The sequence below is a fragment of the Microtus pennsylvanicus genome, chromosome 4 (genome assembly GCF_037038515.1).
Source record: "Microtus pennsylvanicus isolate mMicPen1 chromosome 4, mMicPen1.hap1, whole genome shotgun sequence".
NCBI lineage: Eukaryota > Metazoa > Chordata > Mammalia > Rodentia > Cricetidae > Microtus > Microtus pennsylvanicus.
The window spans coordinates 104,512,617-104,532,038 of NC_134582.1; the positions used below are offsets into that span (position 1 = coordinate 104,512,617).

General features: G+C 46.9%; 2 protein-coding genes across 16 annotated transcripts in view; one reads left to right on the top strand and one right to left on the bottom strand.

Annotated features, from left to right (window-relative positions):
* Positions 1 to 7,539, bottom strand: part of Gpld1 (glycosylphosphatidylinositol specific phospholipase D1) — a 56,583-nt gene extending 49,044 nt beyond the window's left edge. The window contains exons 1-3 of one of the 15 annotated variants that reach the window (XM_075969992.1): positions 7,414 to 7,539; positions 1,671 to 1,955; positions 977 to 1,284 (exon numbers count right to left, since the gene is read on the bottom strand). In XM_075969992.1, coding sequence (XP_075826107.1) covers positions 977 to 1,073 — 97 coding nt within the window. In that variant the 5' untranslated portion in view covers positions 1,074 to 1,284; positions 1,671 to 1,955; positions 7,414 to 7,539. Of the gene's footprint in view, positions 1 to 976; positions 1,285 to 1,670; positions 1,956 to 7,027; positions 7,281 to 7,394 lie in introns of those variants that run through there. The other 14 variants (XM_075970002.1, XM_075970001.1, XM_075969991.1 and 11 more) reach the window with 14 other exon arrangements.
* Positions 7,438 to 19,422, top strand: part of Aldh5a1 (aldehyde dehydrogenase 5 family member A1) — a 32,839-nt gene continuing 20,854 nt past the window's right edge. Inside the window, exon 1 of the mRNA XM_075970003.1 lies at positions 7,438 to 7,758. Within this exon, the coding sequence (XP_075826118.1) occupies positions 7,438 to 7,758 (321 nt within the window). The remainder of the gene's footprint in view (positions 7,759 to 19,422) is intronic.

The following is a 19,422-nucleotide window of genomic DNA, read 5'->3' on the forward strand; positions in this document are numbered from 1 at the left end:
CACTTTAGCACGTGGCCCTCTTCTGCAGAGCTCCCAATGCTAAGCTGCTCTCCTGTAATATTAGCTTCACCAGTTGCCGTAACTCCCCCGAAGCCAAGCCCCTTAAAACGAATGGGTAGCACTTAACCCATAGGAAATAATTTAGGTCAGTGATGGAAATTAGGGTGACCTTAAAGCTCAAATGATGTGTCATACACATAAGAGCCATAAACAGTCACTTGACTCAGAGATCCATTCCCATGGCCACACATGACTCTTCACATCTGCCTGGAAATGCCTGTATAAACGCAACGAAAATAATCTCACACTCCTGTCATAGGCGTCCACCTTCCTTCTCTCCTAAGACTTTCTTCAGTTCCTTACTGTCCCCTGCCAGGAACACCCAGGGGCCAAACAGCTCTCTCTCCTCCCTATCTCTCCATCAAACCCACCTGCCGTTTCCCAGCCCTGAACACTTCCAATCTTGTCTCTGTCTTCTCTGCCTTCTCCACTGTCTAGGCCACTTCCCACAGCAGGGAGAATTGTATCAATATGAGAAATAGATTTCCAATCTCTTTCTTAAGCTTACTGATAGATTCTTGTCCTTTTAACACACCAAGAGGGATAGAGAGATAACTCAGGTGTTAATAATGTTCTTGATGGGGACATAATTTAGTCACCAGCACCCATGTTGGGTAGCTCATAACTACCTATAACTGCAGCTCCAAAGGGATCTAATGCCTCTGACCCCCAGTCACTTACACTCACGTGCACACACCTACACACAAAAAATTAAAACTAATAATCTTGAAAAACTAGCCCATAGGGACAGGAATGGTGTAGAGCACCCATAAGCCCAGCACTCAAGAGAGGTGGGACAAACACCTCAACTTTGAGACTAGCATGTTCTACGTAGTGAGCGCCAAGTCAGTCAGAGCCACATCAGGAGATCCTGTCTCTAAAACAGACAGATAGACAAATAAGGCCCAGTACTTACCTATTTCTACATGTGTTGAGAGGCCACAGGATGAAATTCTAGAGCAGAAACAAGACAGCAGGAGCAGCAGGCCCAACCGCAGCTTGCCAGTAGACATGTTGTCATCTCTCCCCAGCTGCTCTGCTAATGTGGGGACAATCCAGGCTGTAGCCAAACTGTGACTCCAAGCTGCAGGCACAGACTCAGTGTGTTCCCTCTACACAGGTTACCGACACAGGAAACCAGGCCTCGTTTCAAAATAGTACTGTTTTCCAATAAAATCAACAGATCAACCACTGTTTAGCTTTTCCAGAACAGCAAACAGACGCCTGAGAGGTGAGAGAAAGCAATCTGCTGGGATCAACAAAGCCTCTTTACCATCCCAGCCACCAGATTTCCCCTCCACACGCAACTGGCACGGCAACCCAAACTTGCCTTCAAGTTGTTTTCTAAACAAGATACTTGCCTGTGCTGGTTGATGGCCACTCCATTAGACTGCCTCCTCCTCCATGGGCAGCATCTTGGGCATCCTCTGCTCACACTTAACAGAGTTTCCTCATCCTCCCAAGCCCCAAGTGCATGCTGGGAAAGCTTTTATGGTGATCACCTAGAACCGGCTTCTCTTTTTGTATTTGGCAACAGATACTGACACTTCTTTGTTGCACAACCCCAGCCACTCCTGGCCTTCTACTCGGGCTCTTCCAACAGGACTTACCTGAGATGTGTTGCAAGGAAGGATTCCTGCAGCCCAAAGATACTGACTGCACCTGGGAGGTGGAGGCAGGAAGCAGATTAGGGTGAAGAGACAAGGGTCTGGACAACGCTGGGCTCAGAATATACTCATCACGAAGTAGCCAATCAGCAACAGGCAGAGCAAGAAGCAATTCGGGTCATTCATGGACGTAAATGACGCTGATCTTAACTCGCAGACGATGCATTGTATGTGCTGGAGGCAGGGAGTGCTCCCGAAGGACTGGAGGAGACAGTGTTCATTCTCAGGCTAAGCAAGGGGAAGAGAAGAATGAACAAAAGGCAGGATAATTTAAGTCGGCTGGCTGCCAGGCAGAGTTTGTAATCTTAACTCGTCCCCATTCAAACCCCAGGAAATGAATTCTGTAGTTCTCCTACACCTAGGGACACGGGGCTTCACTGCTTCTAACTACTTTTAAGCCACAGGCTAAAAGTCATTTTCTTGTTTTGTTTTGTTTAATTTGGCTAGCAGGGTGTTTATAAACTTACACCACTTTGTTTACTTTTAGCTTTGTCAATGGGATTTCATGTATGCTAGAATAGCTCTGACCTTATTATGTCGCCAGGGATGACCTTAAATTCCAGATTCTCCTGCTTGTACCTCCCAGTGTCCGAACTGTAGGTATGAGCCAGGATACCTAGCCAGATTAACTTTTTTAAGTGAGTGAATTTACATATAAATCTAGAATTTTAGTTCTCTACACAAAACAAACTAAAACCTTCAAAGAACTGACTTCCTGAACCAACATTCCTCCATGATATTACAGTCAAGGAAGTGGAAGCCAGTTGTCCCTTCAATGAATATGCCCTCCTCAGTGTCCTCTGGTACTAACCATCCACACTAGCATGTCCCCCAGACCACTCTGCCTGCAGAAGTCTGATTTGGCGCCCCCTCTCACTCTGAGCCTCCTAAAGTCTTCAGGTGAGGTGGCAGTGATGGCAAAGTAGGACCTGAGTAAACTGTAGAACCCCCAAGAGTAGCCAGTCAACAACAGAAAATCCAGTGTGGTTGCTCACACTGTATCCCAGCACTCTAAAGGCAGAACGGGGATTTATAGAAATTTGAGGTTAACCTGGACTACACTGAGACCCTTTCTGAAAAGCAAAGGGCTGTCAAGATGGCAGTGTGTGAAGGCATTTGCTGCCAAGCCTGATGACCTGAGTTCAATCCCCAAGTGAGAATCGATTCCCCACTCACAAACACAAGTAAATAAATGCAGTAAAAATCTTAAAACAACAAAAAAGAAAGCAGAAAGAGGACTGCCAAGGATACCAGGGGGGAAAAATCCTTCCTAAAAGGGCTAAGCAGATATCAGAAAACCAAGCCATACAAAAGTACCAGAGAAAAAAGTAGCTTCCATTACTAACCAACACTAATATCAAATTTCTTGTGTATTTTGTACATTTAAAGTTTAGAATGGCTTTATTTATTAATGCAATAAAGAGGAAAGGAAATCTTCACTTAGTACAATGTAATGGTTATGTGAGAATCTTTTTTGGAGTTTTTATGAAGTTTGCGTTACGTTGTAGCCATGAAAACAGGATTGCATGTTTCTCTTCAAGCTATGACTTGAAGAGAAAGCTAAGCTATAGTTCTGTGTCCAGAGAACAATCTGAAACGCTGGGAGATGGTTAGTCACTCAATCACAATCATGAGGACCCGAGTTTTCATCCTCACTATCCTGTAAAAGCCAGGCACAGTGATACACATCTGTAACCCCAGTGTGGGGGAGGCAGAGGCAGGCAGATCCCGGAAGTTCATTGGTCAGCTAGTCTAATTAAATCAGTGAGTTATAGGCTCAGTGAGAGACCATGTGCAAGTTATCAAAACATGTTTCTGCTTCTCTGTGATTTAGAGACAAGGAGAGTTTCCACCTTATTAGACCATCATGGGCATTGGATGAGGAAATATACAATTCATGTTTAATGGAGATTAGTATACAGTAAGGGCAATATATGTCCACAACTATTATCCAGAAAAAAAATCCCCCTCAAATTCACCATGGATTTCTATTATTTTTCTTTGTTGATTTCTGTTTTGTTTGTTTTTTGTAGTACAGGGGATCAAATCCGGAGCTTCCTTTGTTCTGGGCAAATATCCTACCACTGAGCTACAACACAAGCCCACTTAGGTATGCAGTGTAAGACTTCGGTAGTCAGTGTAAGATTGTTTCTAAACACTTAAATACAGATATGAGGCAAAATTTGATGAAGCCTTTGAAATGAAAATGGGTCTCCATGTGCAGATAAATGAAGTACAATATTTTTCATAAGGCACACATATAGTTTAGGCTACTTTCAAACCCCCTATGTAGCAGAGTTATGCCTTGATTTCTTTTGTTTTTTTAAGTGTGTGTGTGTGTGTGTGTGTGTGTGTGCGCGTGTGCGCGCACACACGCATGCGTACCAATGAGGGTGAATGCAGGCATATCTGTGGAGGTCAGACAACAAGTTTCAGGAATCTCTCTCTCTCTCTCACTCTCTCTCACAGACACACACACACAAACAGAGAGAGAGAGAGAGAGAGAGAGAGAGAGAGAGAGACAGACATGTCCCTTGTTGAGGTAGGGTCCTCGAGGCAGGGTCTGCTTCTCTGAGTGGTCCAGGCTAACAGGTGCTTCCTGTCTTCACCTCCTGTCTTGCCACAGGAGTGGTGGGATTGGCAGATATCTGCACTGCATCCACCTCTTTATGTGGTCCTGGAGATTGAACTTGGGTCACTCGGCTTGGGAGGCAAGCACTTTTACCCATGGGCCATCTTCCCAGGCCTTCCTTGAATTCTCGGTCTCCTTGCCTCTACACGTGATGCAGGTGTGAGCCATCAGACCCAGCTTTAGATGTAATTTCGACTAGAGCAGCTCATTTCTCCCTTAGTCTAATATGTCACTGACATTACAGGACCAGGACAGCAGCTGGGGAAGTGGACAAAGCCAGCGACTGAGGCCTTAGGAACTGCTCAGCAGGTAAAGGTACCTGCTGCCAAGCCTGATGACCTAAGTTCAAGTCCTGAGACCCACATGGTAGAAGGAGAGAGCCAATCTGGCAACCCTCCCCCTCTCCACACAAATAAATATGTTTTAAAGGCCAGGAACTGAAAACTAATGGTTCCCAGGAGCATATGGAGAAAAGGGAAGCCATCCTCCCTCCCCCAGTGAATTTCTCCTAAGGGTCCTAGTGAGCGTACCTACCCAAGGTCTGGGAGACACCAGAAGGCTGGCAGGAATCGTTCCCACTCTAAAGGGAGCTTACGGGGGGTGGGGGGCACAAAACAGTTTGGGACGTGGGGCGTGCCACTTCTCAGACTATAGGGACTGTTGTCTTGGTGAACTCCGTCCTTCATCAACTAAGTAAATAAACAGCAGTTTTACTGCAACATTGGCGTGAAGATTAATACAGCAAGGTTGTACCTAAATTGGGCTTCCTTTCCCTCTCACTTTAAAAGAGAGAAACGCTGAGTGGTAGGCTCCTGGGTATCACTCCTGCGGTGCCTGGAGGGCCAGTCAGCTGAGAAGGGGAATAGGAAGGGCTTCGACATCTTCTCAAGTTAGGGGTGGTGACACATGCCTGGAACCCCAGCACTTGGATTTGCTGAGTTCAAGGCCAGCCTGAGCTACATGGTGCCTTTGAGATCAACTCTGGCTGCAGAATGAAATCCTGGTTTTGATTTGTTTTGCTTTGTTTTTAAGTTAGAAAGGTGGGTAGTAGGGGAGAGGGTAAGGGAAAGCAGGAGGGGGGGGAAGAGAGAGACAGAGAGATAAAGAGACAGAAAGACATACAGAGAGAATAAATTCTGGACTGGAAAGTGAGATTCACAGCTGATTTCAAGTTTGGGGCTTCCAGCGATAAGACCTGGTCTGAAGAAAAGCCCAGACTAGGTAGAATGGACTGTTAGTAGAGCTCCCCCTATAGGCAGCAGGAGAAAACGCCAGATTGGGATAGCCACCGAGGCCCTTCTTATCTTGACTCCTCTTCCCAATCCCCTCAACAAAATAGAGGACAAAATAGTAAACAAACACAGGCACATGCGTGTGCACACCATCTGCACACGTAATTAAATGCTGTTGTTACGACTTCTGCCAGATATGACTGGCACAAAGCTAGAAGGCTCTGACTCAGCAAAAGACAAAGTCCACGGTTAAAAGGACATCCTAGGCATTTTGCAAATACAGTAGCCTAACTGGGACATGCAGCTCTTGCCTGTAACCCCAGAACTCTAGGAAGGAAGGCTGCGAGATGTAGGTCTTCCTTCTACTAGGGTACATAGTCACGTTTTCTCAATAATTATTATCCTTTTATTAATAAGAGTAAAGCCTACGTGCTTTAGAAAGGCCAGCAAGACACTTTCACACAATCTACAGTAATTGAACATGAACACGAGAAAATGTTAAGTCTTGGCATCTTAAAATAATGCACAGGGGCGATGGTGGCGCACGCCTTTAATCCCAGCACTCGGGAGGCAGAGGCAGGTGGATCTCTGTGAGTTCGAGACCAGCCTGGTCTACAAGAGCTAGTTCCAGGACAGGCTCCAAAGCTACAGAGAAACCCTGTCTCGAAAAAAAAATTTTTTTTTTTAAAAATACTTATTTAAAAAAAGGGAGGGTGCTGGAGAGATGGCTCAGTGGTTAAGAGCATTGCCTGCTCTTCCAAAGGTCCTGAGTTCAATTCCTGGCAACCACATGGTGGCTCACAACCATCTGTAAAGAGGTCTGGTGCCCTCTTCCGGCCTGCAGGCACACACACAGACAGAATATTGTATACATAATAAATAAATAAAATAAATATTAAAAAAAATATTGAGTTGCATTTGACCCCCAAATTCTGAGCACGGACCTGCTATTTCTTTTATCCAAATTAACTTGGGGGTTCCTTGTTGCTGTAAAGTTTGAGATGTATCCAGAGAATGAAGATGCTGTTTGGGGTGATTTGCTATGTTCAATCCTCACATCCTATTGCTAATAATAATAATAATAATAATGTCTCACTACGTAGCCCTGGTTGACCTTGAACTCACAGAGAACCTCCCACTTCTGCCCCCAAAGCCTGGGGTTAAAGGTCTGGGCCTTGATTGTTTCCATTTACTAGTTGGCCAGACTTCAGCCTTGCAAGTAGCTTGACCTACAGCAGCTAGGACATGCAGCATACGAATCTACTTGCAAAGATCCACCAGAGGAAATATGCAAAAAAGCATGCAAGGGGAATGCCTGAGCCTCACTTCAACCCAACCCTGGTTGAATGGTTTACCCCATATCTCAGTACTCAGGAGCACCCTGCTTCGAATTCATGAAGAAGGATATGAAGAAAAGCATGCAAAGGACGGATTACCGAGCTGCACTTCGCCCCTCATAGAATAGTGGTCCCCAGTCCCAGTGTTCGAGAGCTGCAGCATGCAGAACCTCTCTGTTAGCCTTGGTTAACATATTGCCGGGGCTCCTGTCACCGTTAAGGCCTAAGAATGCCAAGTGAGCACCCGACCCGGGGAAAGGTGGCTTTATGTGCGCAAGTTCATTTCACTAGCAGGCCCGCGGGGAGCACAGGCCGGTTCAGAACCACGCAGCTCCTGGAGCACAGGGAGGGGGCGCTCTCGGCGTCCCCGCCACCCTCAGCGGCCGTCCCCGTCGCCAGCCCCGCCATCCTGCGCGTCCCCGTCTCCGCGCTCCCGCTTTCCCGCGACCCCTGAGCTCCTGCTCACTCGCTTGCCTGTCCCTTGCCTCTGTCGCCGCCACTGCGGGGCCATGGCGACCCGCTTTCTGCTGCGGAGTTTCTGGGCCGCTCGTCCGGCGCTGCCGCCTTCCGCCCGCTGCCGCCGCCCGGCGCCCGCGGGAACCCAGCGTCGCAGCTACGCCCGCGGCCCCGCTGGCCTCCCCGCCGACCTACTCCGCGGGGACAGCTTCGTGGGAGGCCGCTGGCTCCCGGCCCCCGCCACCTTCCCGGTACACGACCCGGCCAACGGCGCCACACTGGGCACCGTGGCCGACTGCGGGGTGCCCGAGGCCCGCGCAGCCGTGCGCGCCGCCTACGATGCCTTCTGCTGCTGGAAAGGGGTCTCTGTCAAGGTGAGAGCGCTGTCAGGTGCAGGCTCGGCCTATGGGGGAAGCAGATACCCAAAGTGAACCCAGCGCGTGACACCCCCAGCCCAGTTCCCCGGGGTACACAGAGCAACAACAAAAAGACACAAATAAGTTTGGAGCTTGGGATCGGTGCCCACCATGTTGTCAGATCCCCCGTTTTCAAATCTCAAATAAGAGAGAAGAATAGGGGTGCATAATAAAAGTGAGCTGAATACTGTTAGCTCTCTCTACCTCTCGTGTGAGTGTGTGTGTGTGTGTGTGTGTGTGTGTGTGTGTGTGTGTGTGTGTGTGTGTGTAGAAGGGGCGGGAGAGAGCACTATATATGGGAGCTATAGGTAGAGGCTGTATATCTGTACGTGTAGGCTGCACGTGGAGCTGTTTGTGTAGGGGTTGTGTCAAGGACACTGAGAAAGGCTGTGTGAGCTTTGTTCAGGGGAGGGAAAAGCCCAGGTGCAGTCTCTGATTTTCAGTCTTAATGGGAAGGGCTGTCACTTGGGTGGACAATGAGGGGATAGACGGTAAGACAGAAAACTAGTTTAGAAATTTTCTTCCTCCTTCATATATGATGTTACCCCTGCAGTCAACACTGAAATCATGGCTTCCCTATCATTCACAGCCTCCCTGAAAATAGGTGCCTACTGATAAGGGCAGAAACCCCAGAGTCTTAACATCCACCCACTCAAGGGGGAGTTACTGAGCGCTGGCTACCTGTCACATATTTCTGGGGTGCTTGGAATGCTGAGCCAAAGAAAAGCAGGATGGGCAGGGGAGCTGGAGTCCAGCCCTGAAGAGGCCCTTGTTCAGTTCTCAGCCGTCCCATGGTGACCCTTTAACAGCCTGTAACTCGAGTTCCAGGGAATGGCAGGGACTCAGAAGGTGCACGTACATACACGCAGGCAGAGATCCAGCCTCTTGTGGAGCTCTTGTGATGTGTTGTGTTCTTGGGATCCAAACTACAAACAATAAACACCTTCCTCAGCAAGAAAGTGGGTTGAAGGTGATGGATAATGTGGGGAGCAAAGACACAGGCAGGCCCAGAGGTCAGAGGTCAGGAGGAAGGGCCAGGAGCAGAACAGAATACAGGTCTGTGAGGATGTCACAGCAAAGTACTGTTTGGGTGGCTTAAAAAGTGACAGAATTGTGTCTCCCTGCTATTCTGGAGGTTAGAAGTTGGAGGTTGTGCTGGCTAGGGTTATGTCAACTTGACACAAATTAAAGTCATCTAAGGGGAAGGAACTTCAATTGAGAAAATGCCTCCATAAGATCAGGTTGTAGGGAAATCTGTAAGGCATTTTCTTTTTTTTTTTTTTAACTTTAAAAAGAAGCTTTTATTTATTTTGTAGCATGTGCATTACAGGAAACAAAACACAAGAAGCCAAGAACACTTAATTAGTAGTTGAAAGGGGAGGACCCAGCCCATGGTGGGTGGTGCCTTCCTTAGGGTTCTGTAAGAAAGCAGGCTGAGCAAGCCATGGGGAACAAGCCAGGAAACAGCACCCCTCCATGGCCTCTACATCAGCTCCTGTCTCCAGGTCCTGCCCTTTTTGAGTTCTGTCCCAACTTCCTTTGATGATGAACTATGATGTGGAAGAGTAAACCAAATAAACCCTTTCCTCCCAACTTGCTTTTAGGTTGTGGTGGTTTGCTGCAACAACAGAAACCCTAAGACAGGACAAAATGGCGGCAGGCCTGGCTTCTTCTTGAGGCCTCTCTCCTTCACTTGTAGACATTGTTTTGGTTCTGTCACTATCACCTTCTTCTGGGACCAGTTGCTGATTTAGGGCCTAGCTGAACTTTATTTTGCGGGGGAGGGGAGCGGTTTCCATACAGGGTTTCTCTGTGTAGCCCTGGCTGTCCTGGTACTAGCTCTGTAGACCAGGCTAGCCTCGAACTCACAGAGATCTGCCTGCCTCTGCCTCCCGCGTGCTGGGTACCTAGCTAAACTTAATCACCTCTTTAAACTTTATCCCCAAGCACGGTCTCATTCTGAGGTACTAATGAGGAGGATCTAGACTTCAATACCTTATTCTAGAAGGGGACACATTTCCTCATATAACTTCAAGGTCAGCCTTCCTTAGGATGTAAGGACTAAGAGAGGTAAGGGGGAATCCTGAACTATGCAGAAACATGGCTACTTGGTTTCCAGAACAGCAAGGAGGTCCTTGTGGCCCATAGTGGACCAAGAACTAGGAAGGAATGCAGGAAGCTGTCATAGAGGCGGCGGAGAAGGGGCTGCTTCCGTCAGGACCTGTGGACCATCCAAGGACTTCCAGCTTTACTCTGACAGAGTGCGTGGCGACAGGAATACCCCAGCCCTGATGCTGATGAGAGGCTGTAAGAGGGCCCTGGTAGAAACAGGCCTGTTAAGAGGCACTATTGACCTGCTTTTGTCTTTTGTTTGTTTGTTTTTATTAATAAGGAAATTCCTGGGGCAGGCTAACTTTATAAGGAAAATAATTTTGCTCTTCCTATGGATTTAGCTGGTAGAAAGCGAAGATGAATAACAGCCTGTACTGTTTGGAGGTCTGTGGGCTAACAGCTCCAGAAGATTTAATCCATTCCTGGCACTGAGCTCCTTATTTGTTAGCCTGTGGTACCCAGTAAAGGCACTGTTAGAGAGTAACTTCATTTCAGTCAGTCAGTCAGTCTGTCTGTCTGTCTGTCTATGGGACTTCTATAGTAGAAGATAAGCTTCCAATGACTTCTTTAAAAAGGATTTTAGTGTCATTTAAGGCTATGGTCAGTGCTATTGGTGACCTCCTAGACCTTGATGGGAAGACCCATTCCCAGCACTGAGAAGATTAAGTACACACCATGTATTTGAGTCATAGCACATGGAGGTATCAAGTTGGTTCTGATCTAGAAGCTTCATCTCTACTGGATATATCTGTCACAGTGCTGGGCAGTGTGTACTGATGAACTTTTTGTCCACTTGACACAAGTAGGGTTATCTAGGAAAAGGGAATCTTAATAAGAGTATGATTGGCTTGTAGGCAAGCCTGTAGGGCATTGTCTTGATTGATATGAGGTGTGGGTAGTACTGCCCCTGAGAAGGTGGCCCTCGGGTATGTAAGAAAGTAGACTGAGCAAGCCATGAAGGGCAAGCTAGTCAGCAGCACTCCTCCACCGTCTCTGCCTCCAGGCTTCTGCCTCCAGTTCTTGCCCTGACTTCCTTTGATGACTGACTGTGAGGCAGAAGTGTAGGATGAAATAAGCTCTTCCCCAAACTGCGTTTGGTCATGGTGTTTTAGCATAGCAATAGAAACATAGATTGCCGTGACAGACCTGGCCCTGCGTTTGGGGGAGGATTGTGGTACCATTGGAACTTTGGCTGGAAAAGCTGTTGAGTGCTCAGAACTCACTGGGCTGCTCTGTAGGAGTCTGGAAAATAATGTTGAGAGCAATTGCAGATGCTGGGGGCCTAGAATGTGAAATTGCAGAGGGAAGTTTTAAAGTTCCTCAACGACTCTATCAATGCCTTTTGAGGTGGTATTTTGAATTAAGAACTACTAAAGCAAAGTTTTTGCTTTTCTGCAGCAATCAATGCTGGTCAACAGGAGCTGAGAAATTAGTGGTGGTTAAAAAGAGCCCAGCAAACTGGGTATAGTGGTGCACACCTTTAATCCCATGTAGAGGCAGGTGGATCTCTGTGAGTTTGAAGCTCTACAGAGTGAGTTTCAGGACAGCCAAGGCTACACAAAGAAACCCTGTCTTGAACAATCGAGAGAGAGAGAGAGAGAGAGAGAGAGAGAGAGAGCAGCAACGGTAGATGCAATCTTCTGGTGAGTATTTCCTCGAGGTTAGCATACAGTGACAGTGGCCCAGAGTTGGATGGGGCTGCATCTTACACTGAAAGCCAACTTTGGTAATGTATAAGAGTTTGAGGTACTGGTTTTGAAGTCATGAAGGATCATTGAGAGTGGAGGCTTGATGCTGTGTGGCAGGACTGGAGTCCCTAAAGAAAGACCAGGTGAAGAAGGTACAGCCTTAGTTGCATGAGAAGTCCAAGGATTGAAGGGGTAGTGAAGAAAAGTTGAGTCATGGCACCATGTGGCAGGGTCAGAGTCCCCAAGGAGAGCCCAGGAGAGGCTATTGGTGAAGGTGCAGTCCATTCACATCAGGACAACTCAGCGATTGGAGATGCCAATACAATGATGGGATGGCCACCAGGGACAGTAGCAGCTGTGGTGTAGAGCCAACTTGAGCCTGTGACATAAGCTGTATGTGCTGTGCCTGACGGAGCTGGAAAATGGCCGCTGCCAAGCCCAAGATCATAAGCTCCAGATGTCTGACACCGAGCTCAGCACAGCTGGACTTTGGTTTTGCTCTAATCTGATTGGAACTATGCCTGGTTTCTTTCCTCTTGTAATAAAAAGCATTGAACTTATTTTCAGTTTATAGGAGCTAACAGTTAAGAGATTTTGGAATTTTACAAATATTTGGATATTTAGAGAGATTGGGGGTATTTTAGAGAGAATTTTGATGTTCTAGAGAGATTTGATGTTTTAAAGAAACTGAACTTTCAATGTGTTGAATTTGTAAAGACCACGAAACTCTTAAAAGTAGAAATGCTTTTACGTTGTGAGATTTATATTACCATGATATCCAGAGAGCAACGAGAAGAAGATGTGGCCTAAGTGGTGTGTTTGTGTGTGAGGTTGACAAGCTGTCAGTTGTTGTGTCAACTTGACACAAGGTGAGTCATCTGGGAAGAAGGAATCTTAATCAAGAAATACTGTAAGACTGGCCTGTAGGGCATTTTTATGACTGATGATGGATTTGGAAGGGCCTAGCCCACTGTAGATGGTGTCACCCCGGGCATGTGGTTCTAGGATATACAAGAGAGTAGGCTGAGCAAAGCACAAGGAGCAAGCCAGTGAGTAGCACTCCCTCATGGCCTCTGCATCAGCTCCTGTGTCCAGGTTTCTACCTCCAGGTCTATCGAGGTTTATGCTGGGGTTAGCCAGCCCCCTAAACTTCTCAGGAGGCAGAAGGACCACTATACAAACAAAAACTGATGAAAGATATCTGAGGGTGAATGAAATAAATTAACGCACATAAATATTTTCTTCGTGTTCTATTTATTCTTCCTATGCTCTCTCCACTGCTCTCTCAATGTTTCCCTCTTGCTGTTCCCTTTTGATGCTCCTCTTCGATGTTCCCTTTTTGTCCTTCCCTCTTGATGTTTCTCCCAATTCCACAAGGTTTACAGTTTATATACCCACACAGACATCATAGCTAGCAATTGCATAGGCGATAGCAATGGTACTAAGCATGCTTTTCTTAGGGCTAACAAGATGGATGGAGGCTAACAAAGTAGGCACCTTATGACTCAGAAGGGGCGTGGCTGTGAGGCTCCCCTGTAGATGCTGGGAGGATTAGAATGGTGTTTGACCCCTGGGCTGTATCCGCTGGCACCCGGGTGAGAAGGAATTCCTTTCTCTGAGGCTGGTTTAGCGACCCAAGCTTTTTTTTTTTCTGTTTATTTTTGGGGTAAACAGCTAATTTCCTAGACTAAATTAAATGAAAGATTAAGTCAAATGAAAGGTGAAGGTGAGTACAGAATATTAATAGCTTGTTAGGGTAGAGCAAAGAATGATTTATACACTGCTGGGATATTTTGGGGTGAATCCCACTGTGGAAGGTAGGAAAGCTATGACTTCACAAGATTTCTGCAGAACTGACGGGCACTATTCAAAAGACAGGTGTGTTAGGAATATTTCCTAACACGAGCTCCCTGCCAACGCAAAATTCCCAATCAAGCCAAATCAAAACAAGCCAAATTAAGAAATATCCAGGTTTAATGGGAGTTCTGCGCTCTCGGGTGGCCCTGAGGGGGAAACCAGGAAGCCCCACAAATGCAACCCCGGGAGGAAGAAAGGGAGAACACGTGTTCCTCTTTTGGGGGGGGGGATCACTTAAATACCCTGGGGAGTGGTCCTGACCCCACCCCCAGGGAGGGGTCAGGATCTGGCCTGCTGGGATTTGGAGTCCAGACCAGGCCTGGGGGCTGGGATAGATGCGAGGGGCTGGGGCCTAACCTCCCAACCTGACAAGGTGTTCCCGAAGCTCTGCAAGCCAGGTTCCTCACTGCTCCTGTGAATTTGCCTAGTGACTTGTCAGCTGTCCTTTTACTTGTGGCTCACGGCACAGGTCAGGCCATAACTTCTTTTGACGTGGACCGTGAGATGGAATAAACCCTTCCTCCCCGGATTGTTTCGGTCATGCTGTTTCAGCAGGACAGGAGAAACCCTAAGACAGCACTCTACCAGAAGAGAAAAGTAATTCTCAGTCTTACCTGGCTGTGAACCTGTCGTGATATTTTGTTTGTGTCTTAGCAGATAAAGTTTGCCTGAAGTTCAGAGTGCAGAACTAAGTCACCAGAGGCCAGGGAGTGGTGGCGTACCTCTTTTATCTCAGAACTCTGGGCAGACGGAGCTCTTCACGTTCAAGGGCACCCTGGGCTGCTCAAAACTGATCCAGTCTGAAAGAGAAACAGAGCTCACACAAAGGTGATATCAGCACTTAGGATCACAGGCCTTTAATCCCAGCACTAGGGAGGTAGAGACAGGAGTGATATGGCTGGACAGAGAGAGGAATATAAGGCGGGAAGAGACAGGAGCTCAATGCATCCTGAGAAGCCGTGCAGTCTGAGGCAGTCAGTCTGAGGAGGCAGTCTGAGGACAGGATCACACCTTTGGTCTGTGCATTAGTAGAGGAAAGAACTCTCTAGTTGCTGGCTACTCTGCTCTGATCCTTCAGCTTTCACCCCCCTGATAGCTGACTCCAAGTTTTTATTATTAAGACCAATTAGAACTGAGCTACAAAACCCTATAAGCTACAATAACAACTGGTCTGGCAAGACATGCCCATGTACAAGTAGTGGCAAGAATATCATGGGCATAGCCAACCACTTTCTGATTGAATTTAAGTCCCACACTGCAAGATGAAACTCATACCTGGCGCCATTGTCAGGCCAAGAACCTCTGGGAGAACCGACTTCTGTTATCCTGCTAAAAGGACATAGTATTAAACTGATTCCTAACGACTTCGTGTGATACCCATAGATTAATGCATCTTTCAACACTAATCAGAGAAGCTTCTCTTTTCAGTAGATGGTGATTAACACAGAGGTCAACGAGTGGCCAAGGCACAGAGAATAAAAGACTACGGGATGCTCAGCCCTAACTGGGACATCTACATTGCATCCCTGTATTGCATCCCCCTCCTCCCAAAACTTGGGGACCATTTCAGCAGAGGCAGCAGAAAGACTGTAAGAGCCATAGCTGGAGGATGCATGCAGCAGGACAGCTACACAGATAAACTTAGAGCAGTTGTGTGCACATACACAAGAAGCCCTGTGCAAGCGCAATGTAGACCGCATCCCAGCAGAGAGCGGGGATGGCGCTTTCATGTCCAGCCCTAACCCAGAAGCTATTGCACTGGATAGCTGCTGGAAGAGGGTGAGTCAGGTTTCTTTCAGAGTTTTACTGCTGGTGAGGCAGCCACACCCCGGCGGAAGGTCACACATCCAAGAATACACCGAAAGAACAAATTGGACTCAATAGGTGAAGAAACAAAAATAGAGAACACAAAGTTGGTGTGTCTGGGACAATATGATCAAAATATACTATAGGAGATCCTCAAAGAATTAATAAAAATAGGTAAAATATTTTAAAAATAAGTTTACCATTTGAATCTATAATTATAATTAATTAAAGAAGTTAGAATAACAGGCTGAACCAGTTGTTGATTCACACATAAAGTCCAATATCAGCTTGTCCTCATGGATTTGGCCTCTGTGTAGAGACCCTAATGATGGATGACATCATGGTAGGGACATGCCTGATCATATCTTGAGACAAAAGTCTGGAGACAAAGATTTGGTGGCAGAGCTCTCCTCTATAGCAACTCATGGTAGGAAAACTAACTCCAGGGCTGTCAGGATAGGTCAGTAAGTAAAGGCAGTTGCCGGACACATCTGGTGACCAGAGTTCAGCCCCTCAGAAGTCACAGAAAAGGAGAAGAAGAGGACCAACTCCACAGAGTTGTCCTCTGGCCTCCATGTGCTAAGTGGCACATACGCACCCTTTAATAACCAAATATTGAAAACATATCTAGTTCATGTTCCGTGAGTACGACTTTACTCCCTTCTAAGGCCACTCAGACCGCTGAGGAGGTGCTGACTTTAGCAACATCCCACTGAAGACTGAGCCTCCAGCACGGGAACTGGGAATTGGGGCGTTAGCAACACACTCAAACCATGGTGGAGAACATTGATTGATGTAGGTGGGAGGTCATGATGACTCAAACAAGGCAGAGGTAGTGTCAAATGGTCCCGTGAAGGGTGTAGTTTAACATAGAGCTGACCATCTTCACTGGTGTATTATTAAGGGATGTGTGTGAAATTAATCAATGATGACCCCAGCAGTTTTGGGCCTGGGCAACTATTAAGGGTGAAGTCCCCACCCGCTGCTGGGGAAGAATGTAAGTGGAGCACTGCTGGGTGAGATGCTGGGGGTCAGCTCAGGACCCTTGCCTCTGAGATGGTAAACGGTCCTGTAGACACCCCAGGCAGGGGACTGGATAGGTGAGCTAGAGTTTGAAAGTGAGCCTGGGCTAGAGGGGCAAGTATTAAAGTCACACACTCAGGTGCTGCGTGTGCAATCTGCTACAGGAGTGATGGGAGAGGAGCAGGGCAGACCTGATTCCTGGACTCACAGTGGCTCTTGAAGATCAAGGGCACCACACAGTGGTGTCACTGCTCAGAGTACAGGGAACTTTTCTAGTCCTGTAGGCAGCTTGGCAACCAGCAACCTGGTGTTGGGGCCCCTCTGATTCAGCAACATCATCCTGTCATCCAACCGTAGCCTTCATCTTCCAAACTTCAGCTCCAAGATTACAAGAGCCTGGGACCTCTTAGGGGAACTTCGTTCTTGAAGAAGGTATTTCTGGGTGCTGGAACAATACAGAGGGAGAACTTCTGTAGATTCCCCGGAGGAAGCAGTGGAGGACGAAGCAGGGAATGAGACTCGCCCTCCTTTCCTGAGTCTGTACTAGCTGTCTCTCTGAGTCTAAACTCACTTCTCTTCCCAAAGCCCACTCACCTCCCACCACCATAACGTGTCCTTAAAAGTACACGTTACATGTGTAACTTCTGTCTCTGGGCCTGTCTGTCACTCAGCCTTCCATTATCCTCCCTTCTCCGAAGCAGTAGAACTGGTCCACACACCTTGTCATCAGCAAGCGATTAAGGGAGGAAGAATTGAATTTGGCTCACTGTTGAAATAGGAGCAGCGGGGCTGTGTCCTGCCACCCAGCCGCCCGCACGGCTAGCTTTATACCCAAAATAATTACACAGAAACTGTATTCTTTTAAACACTGCCTGGCCCATTAGTTCCAGCCTCTTATTGGCTAGCTCTTACATATCGATCTAACCCATTTCTAATATCCCTGTAACACCACGAGGTGTCTTACCAGGGAAGATCTTAACCTGCGTCTGTGTCCAGTAGGAGAATCATGGCGACTCCTACACTCAGCTTCTTTCTCCCAGCATTCTGTTCTGTTTACTCCGCCTACCTAATTTTATGTCCTATTAAAGGACCAAGGCAGTTTCTTTATTTAACCAATGAAACAACAGATAGAAAGATGACCCTCCTCCATCAGCTCACCATTCAGGGGATTCGGGTCATTGTGGTGGGAAAGGCACGGTGACACACTCCATGATGGCTGGACCACATGGTGGATCTCCACATGTGGCCACTAGGCCAGGAAGCAGAAAACAGCACTGGAAGTGGGACCAGGCAGTAGCCCTCAAGCCCCCTCCACTCCACTGTGACTCACCTCCTCCAGCCCATCTGCACCTCTTAAAAGGTCCACAAGGTTCCAAGACAGCGCCACCATCTATTCACCAGGCGAACAGACATGAGTTTGTGGGGAGCACTTCCGATTCAAGCTAGAACAGCATGAGAGGAGGGAACTGATATTTATTGTTTCCCAGAGTGCTGCAAATATATATACATACATATATATGTGAAAAAACTCACATTGCCTATATATATATATATATATATATATATATATATATATATATATGAGTTTTCTCTCAGAGTTTTGAAAGTCAAAGATCTAACTTAGCATGTTTTTGCTCCTCCTAGGAGCTCTAGGGCACAATTTGCTCCCCTGTCTTTTCCAGGTTCTAGAAGTTTCCCATGTGCCTTGGCTATGGCACATTTGATTTTCCGGTTGGATGCCATCTCCTGACTCTGGCACTCTGTCCTGTTAGCATCTCTCTCACGGCTGCACTGCGCCCACCTGGCAATTGATCCATGATCACATTAGCCAAGTCCCTTTGCCATCTCAGGTAGTTGTCACAAGTTGAGGGACTGAGACTGGCTAACTGAAGGTTGCGTGCTGTTCCTGGTGCTTCCTAAGTGATGTGTTTGGTCTTTTGAAGATCCTCTGGTGTGGACATGTGAGTCGTGTTGTGGATGAAGAGACTAGGTGGCTCTAGTGAAGGATTCGGGCTGGGAATCATGTGTGACATCTGCTCTTCTGCCTTGCTGAAACCCTATTTGAGTTTTGCAGGTCCACACAGCCCCATAGTTTAGGGTGAGCAGGCAATCCTTGAATTATTAGTCACGTTAGGAATTTTCTACTTTATGATAGTTTAAGAGCAGTGCTTATTTAGTGGAATTGAGACTTTCGATCTTTTCTTGAATGAGCGGCGTGCAGTGGGGCCTCCCCTTTGATGATAGGCCACAGTAACAAGCCCTGGCTTCCAGATGACTGTGCTATGGGCTGAAACAGCCAGTTCTTGACTTTCTACTGTGCTGCTGAGCTAGACTGCTCAGCCGCACACTTGTGTTAGAAGCATTCTCACTAGGATGTTGTTAGCTACCATTGGGCTATTAGGACACCACTTCATCATAAATGGAGGGGTATCTTTGTCAGCATTCTATTGTTGACAAAAGAATATTATGTTATATTACATTATATTATATCATATTAATGCTATAACAAGATGCTGCCAACTAGGAGCTTAACAAACAAAAATATCCCATCTTAGAGCTAAAGTCTAGAGCCAAAGTGTTCTAGTAGTGGCTCCTTCTAAAGACTGTGAAGGCAAGATTTATTTCAAATCTTTCTGCATGGTTTATAGATGACTATTTCCCTGTATCTGTTTAGGTGGTGTTTTCTGGATGTGTTGGGATGTCAGTGCCCAAACACACACACACACACGCAAGCACACACACACACACAAGCACACTTTTTTCCCACTATGTATTCCTGACTGCCCTCAAACTCAGACTGTAGACCAGGCTGGCCTTGAATTCACAGAGATATCTACCTTCTGAGCACTGGAATTAGAGACATAGATCACCGCACCTACACCACATCTTGTTTTTAGAATGACACCATCCTAGGATATATATTTACCATGGAATTGATACACGCTTGCCCCCAAAATTCTGAGTTAAAGCAATCCTCCTGCCTACCTCAGTTTCCTCCTTGGTTTTATGGTGACTTTTCATACATGTGTGTCATTATAACCTTCTCCAATTTGTCCTCTTCCATCCCTACCTTTCCCTGCCGGATGCGCATCTCTTCCGGGAAAAGCACCCACAAACAAACCCAAAAACGTTTTAC